This window comes from Corvus brachyrhynchos, unplaced genomic scaffold, assembly GCF_000691975.1.
Source record: "Corvus brachyrhynchos isolate BGI_N302 unplaced genomic scaffold, ASM69197v1 scaffold188, whole genome shotgun sequence".
Classification (NCBI taxonomy): domain Eukaryota; kingdom Metazoa; phylum Chordata; class Aves; order Passeriformes; family Corvidae; genus Corvus; species Corvus brachyrhynchos.
The window spans coordinates 856,827-862,826 of record NW_008239647.1 but is presented as its reverse complement, the minus strand read 5'-3'; the positions used below and the strand labels follow the sequence as shown (position 1 = coordinate 862,826).

The 6,000-nt window shown below is 41.4% G+C and overlaps 1 protein-coding gene across 7 annotated transcripts in view; it reads left to right on the top strand.

Annotated features, from left to right (window-relative positions):
* Positions 1–6,000, top strand: part of DAAM2 (dishevelled associated activator of morphogenesis 2) — a 205,353-nt gene that overhangs the window by 132,491 nt on the left and 66,862 nt on the right. For all 7 annotated transcript variants that reach the window (XM_017742338.1, XM_017742339.1, XM_017742340.1 and 4 more), the window contains one exon: positions 564–658. In XM_017742338.1, coding sequence (XP_017597827.1) covers positions 564–658 — 95 coding nt within the window. The remainder of the gene's footprint in view (positions 1–563; positions 659–6,000) is intronic.

Here is a 6,000-nt window from a genome sequence, read left to right as displayed (position 1 = left end):
TGTAGGGAACGCCAGTATCCTAAAACAGGTGATATTCTCTGCATGGGGAAGAAAAGTCAAACTTGTATGTACAGAAAATCTAATTCAGGATACTTGCAGGCTTTCTAGTCACTTGAAGAAGATTTTATGCTTTGAAACCTGACACATAAATCTGGTTTGGTTTTCTTTTCCCCCTCCACCCCAAATCCCTCCAGTCATGTCACTCTAATAAAAGATATTGCCTCTCCCTACAAACTTTGCCTCACATATCCATAGATCACCACAGCCAATCGCTGTTCCAAATTAGGTACAGTTTTCTGCGGGCATACTGGCAACTGTGATTTTTGGGGGGTAATCTGAGAACCCGAGTTTAGCCAATGTGGCAAAGTGATATGCTGCTGCCAGTCCACATGAACAGCCTCATCTGGATTCAGTTTTGTAGCTGAGGCACTGCTTTCCTAGTGAGAGGTCAGCAGGCACCCCTGCATGTGTTGATGGGATAGTTGTTTTTCATAATTCCTGGCCTGTCTCTTAGCTTCCACGCAGCTCAGGCTTTCCTAATTGCCACCTTCTTTTCTGACCAGATGCAGACTCTGTATGCTTTCGATGAAGAAGAAACAGAAATGAAAAATAAAATAGTTGAAGACTTGAAGACAGCTCTGCGGACTCAGCCCATGAGGTAATGTTGTTCGCCTTTCATCACAATTCACTGCCTCCCTATGGTCAGATGTGACACTGCTAAGAGTGGCAAGGACACCAACCTCATTGTCTCACCTCACACAAGCCTCTCTGAGGTTTCAGACAATCCTCAGAGAGCCCTATAGTCCCTGGTCTGAGCCTGCCCAGTTGGGAGGGCACACTAATGCTGAAACATGTAGTTTCATGAAAATAAAAGACAAAGTCTACTGTGAAAAATCTGTGGCAGATATTTGCAAAGACAGGTAATGACTATGAAGATCAGATTTTAGTCTTCACAACCCCCTGAACATCCCATGTAATTTGATTCACTTTGGGCAAAGTCTCAGCGTCTACTCTGAACTTTGAATTTAAGCTTCCCCTTATCTTTAGTAATGTGAACTGTTTAGTACAAAGCAGCTAATCCATCTGACATCACCTGATTTGGCATTCTTCCCATTCTGTGTTGTAACTGTGGCATAGAAAAATGTAAAGAGACTTTATTGTGTACTGTCTTTGAAGGTAAGGTCATCTTTCTTTTTCTGGGAAAAAAGCTCTGAACAATAGCAAACTAACTAGCATAGAAACCTTTTCAATTTAACACTTAGAAGAGCAGTGTGGAGAAACAAAAACTTTAGTTGATATGATTTCAGGAAACAATAAAAAAATTCTGGATGTCTTTTATATTGGCCAAATACTTTTGCACCCACTCTATGCTAAAGTCATAGTTTCAGAGAGCTTCAGTAATGCCTAACCAAATATGGTTCTTTTTTTTGGGGGGGGGGGGTTGGATCCTAACCAAACCCAACAAATGAAATAAATAAATAAAAACAATCCAGAAAATCCTCTCAAAGAATTTGCATTGCAGTTACTTTGACTTGAAGTGAAGGTATTTGTGGGACTTCTTGCAGAGCTAAGGGCTGATTGTGCTTCTCCCTTTCATAATCTTTAAAAAATTGATTGCATGCAGCTTCTCTGTTTTTACCTCCTGTTTATTTCCTGTTTGATGGGCTTTAAGAGAGCACAAAATCATATTCTGGTGGTCCTCAGGCATAAAGATTTATCAGGCTTTGATAATTTTACGTGGGGGTAGAGTGAGTGCTTTTAATGTGGAAACAGGGAAGTTGTAGCCTATACTGAGACCTAACCCAAGGGGCAAGTGACTGATCCTGTCTGTCACTGTCCTGTAGCAGAGAGCACAGTAAAGTGCAGCTGCACTCTATGTTAAAATGGAAGCTAAGGCAACTGTCAAGCTCCCAACTCTCATCAGGCTTTTAAACCAAAGTCCTGTGCTGTTGAGACTTGGTATAGCCAAGCTATTACATTAATGTGGAGCTGGTTTGATGCTTACTCTGTGAAGGTGACAGCTTTCACTGAGTGTAGCCACAGCAGCAAGGCCTCTTTGCTTTGTCTAGCTGAAACACTTAGGTGGCCACTACTGGTTGTTCTGCTCTGTCCTTTTGAATAGACAGCTCAAACTCCTTGTTGAGGACAAGGCAATAGAGAAGAGGAAAGCGCAGTGAGCATTGGTGCAAATTCTTTTGCTCAAAGCCTTGCAAGGTTTTTCTTCTCCAACCTGTATTGCATCTGCTGGATCCCCTTGACAACAGCCTGTTGCTTCATCTGTTTGTAATAACCCTGACAAGCACAAGCATCTATGGGCTACCCTATAAAGTCTTCTCTTCTAAATCGCTGGCGATGGTTGTGGGGCTTTTTAAAAAAACAGTTAAGCCAAGCCAAATTTTGGGTTGAGTCCTGTGTCTCAACTAATTTCCAGCCTCTCAATTTGTTAGCTGCCAAATGGGCTGCATGCCAGTGCCTGATCAACAAGCCAATTTCTTCTTGATGGAAAGGTTGCAGTAGAGAGGCCCTCAGCTCCATCAAATCCCTCTCATAAGCAGTATGATACCTAAGCCTTCAAAATACTAGTCTTTCTAGTTTAATTTGGATATCAAATCCTATTTTCTTTGCCACTTCTGTTCATCAGGCCTCTGAAGAAAATAGAGACCTAAATTCACAGAGGATGAACTGTCTGGAATCCCTTTGTGATAGTAGGGTACATGGGGGCTCTGACAGCTTTCTGGTAGGCTCCTCTGCTTGAATTCTCTGATCCAGAGGAAACAAAAGAAGAAAAATACATGCATTTGGCTCTCTGTTTTATTTTACTGTAAACTCTGTCTCTTCTAGTAGATAATGCAGAGTAATTACTAATCTCTGTCTCCGTTCCAACCCACCAGTTCTAACTATAAAAAGTAAAGCAGCCCTACCCAAACTTGAGTTTATCTCCTCTTTGTAGAAAACGGGATAGGAGCATCCCTGGGGAAGTTCGTGGTCCCCTTTGAGCAAGTGCACTTTGTTTGGTATTTAGGAGCTGCCCTGAAATAGTAAAGCCAGGTTATGTCCTAGCACAGAGGAACAATCGCAGCCACAGAGAACAAAAACGCCACATCTGCATCTTGTAAAGAAACACATTTTCTCTCAGGTTTGTAAAAACTTAGAACTATAAACAACTGAGATGACAAACTGTTGGACAGAAGCAGTGAGAGAAGAGCTTTTCATTTGGTATTTTAGTGCCCCAGAAATGGAGGTTCAGAAGTGCAGCAAAAGCAAAAACTTAGAAGGGACTGGGAAAAAAATTGCTTTTTGGAGCCCTTGAAAAATACCTCCTGTAGTCCAAATCATCACTAACACCCTTTATTGTGTGTGTTCCTCCTTTTGTTTTATTCATGTTTACCTCCTGCTGGTTTTTGTTTGATTTAACAATGTTGCATCCAGGTGCATACTGAAGAGGATCATTTATGCAACCAGCAAGCAAAATCCGTTATGCCAGACTTTTCATCTGTTCCGTAGTTATCAGGATTATGTGTGCCCCCTGGTTCAAAAACTAATGCTGCAGGGAAGTGTAGCCTTGCCTGTTAACAGGGTGGGAACATCCTGCTCTCTGCACACTCACAGCATATGATCTTTCTGTCTTTCCTGAGTTGGATCAAGTCTTACAGGGAGGCTGTACCCCCAACACTTGGAATCCATCAGTGGGTCAGTACCTCTTAGGCCACCACATCTGTATTTGGATGAAAGGTTTATTATTAGAGCTAGCTAACTCATTCTGATCAGCGCTCTCTAAAACTTGAAAGGCAAAGAGGTGCCCTGCCTTTTAAAATGTGCTAAACTGGTCAAGTGAGAGTCTGAGGTGAGGTTAGGCTTTAATTTGCTTGTTTAGCACCTATTAAAACACACTTTGCTTTATTTACATTTGAGTATTTGAATGTGCTAGCCAGAATGCATTGGCAAATATGTTTAACTTTACACCTCCCAGTCTAGAACAAGACCTTACTTAGCAGCATAGAGGCTGTGTAGGACGGGAGGTAGTTGCACATGTGTTGTATGCTGTGTGTGAGAAGGTTCTTTACTGGTTTAGGTTGACTTTGCTTTTGCACATACACACACAGGCATCTGCTTAGAGACAGACAGATGCACAAACACCAAACAGTGTGAGGATTGTGGCTCTCGGGCTGTCAGGTAAACTTCCACTTCTTTTTCTAGCCCCTACAGACATTTACTCACACACCTCCCCACACCAAGCAAATCCTCATACTGAGAGTATCTGTTGGGCCAGAAACTGCTTTTGCCTTTTCTTTACCTCCCCCAGCATGGTTTCTGGCTTTTCTAGAGAATAAGGAACTAAGTGTTTAGAAAAAGGAAGATGAAAATCATAATTTGATTCCTGCTTCTGATTGCAGCTGAAATAGAAAGGTACTTGGCTTTGCTTGCTATTGAGTAACACAGCTCACTGTTTGCTCTCTGGGCTAGGAATAGTACAGGAAAGTCCCAACATTGTTTTAAATTATGTCATTAATCAAGTTTTGTGACACACACCACTTTCCAGCGCATGCCCCTTTTTTGGAATGACCTCATCCTAACAGTCCTAGAAAAATTGCTCTGCCAGTGAATTTAGTGAGAGTTTGTATTTAATTGGGACAATGTGACTTTTGTGTGTTTACCATTTTTTTTCACATGGTCATCAGAGCAGGCTAAAATACATGAAGGTTGCAGTGCCTTGTTCGTTTTGTCATACAATCATGTGTTTTATCCAAAAGTGCATTTAGGGGACCTTTGCTCTCCTGCTTCTTAGGATGTTTCCATCAGTATTGCTCTATAACTTCAGAAACATACTCATCTTAAGTCTTCCCTCAGCCTTCGAAGTTAAAGGAATGGGAAAAAAAAATTGTCTCTTTCCCCCAGCCCCCAAAAGACAGAGGGAATAGATAAAGTAGAGAATGGAACTTTGAAGGTAAGGAGGAGAAGGAGAATTTAAAGTAGCCCCTCTATAGTGGAGACAGCAGCAACTCCCCCCTTTAGGCCTGGGGAATTGACCGGAATTCATTGGCATAATTGTTTAGTTACACGCTGAGTTTGTGCTTACTTTGTTTCCAAAAAAATCCTTTGCAGCAACTCTTTTAGCTATGAATGCATTTGTTTAAGTCTTCTTTGTCAAGCTAGCAGCTAAATGCATCGCAGAGACTTAATTAAGTCTGAATCTTTCTGTAATCAGTTGGAATAACAAACTGCTTAGGGTGACTTACCAAATTCCTGGTGCACAATGCCAGTGATGCTCTTGGGCCAGGAGAAAGAGGGGCTTATGCTCCTGTGATTTGTTAGGGTAGAAAAAATGATGCATCCAAAGAATGTGCAATCAGACCTGTGTGAAACTTGGCAGATTGTCTTAGCAGGGTTCAGTTAAACCATGTTTTCATTTTTGGTGTGCACATGTTCCTCTGTGTGCCCTTACTCCGATAGTCACTTTGAAATTCAATTTTGGACAAAACCCAAACCTTAGACTGAAACTTTGAATGCACCAGGCTCTTCCATATTTTTGGTCAAATTGCTGGCCCACATAAGCTGTAAGTTGGCAAATCTATCAGCATAGTGAGTGTAACTTTCAGGTAGACTCTGAAAATTCCTGTGTGGTGTGGAATGTAACCACCAAAAGACCATACATATGTCAAATCCATATTATCCAGAAAAATATAAATATGGCTTGGATTTGACTTGCTGGTACAGGGACATGAATAGAGACCAGTGAAATTTGGTCTTTCAGTATCGTGCTTCCATTATTACTGATTGTAAGTAGCAGCATCTCGTGGACAGAAAAAGAAATATGGTACATTAGGGAAGAGGAGGGGCTCAGTAAAAGCACAATGACACAGAATTTTGGTATTTTTAGTTTGTTGCACGGGTGGCAATTCTTAGCAACATTTTCAATTGCTTGAAGTGTCTTTCTGTGTTATGCTGTTCAAAGTGTGGCCATGGACATATCATTGCTGGTGTACATTTTTACAGGCTGAA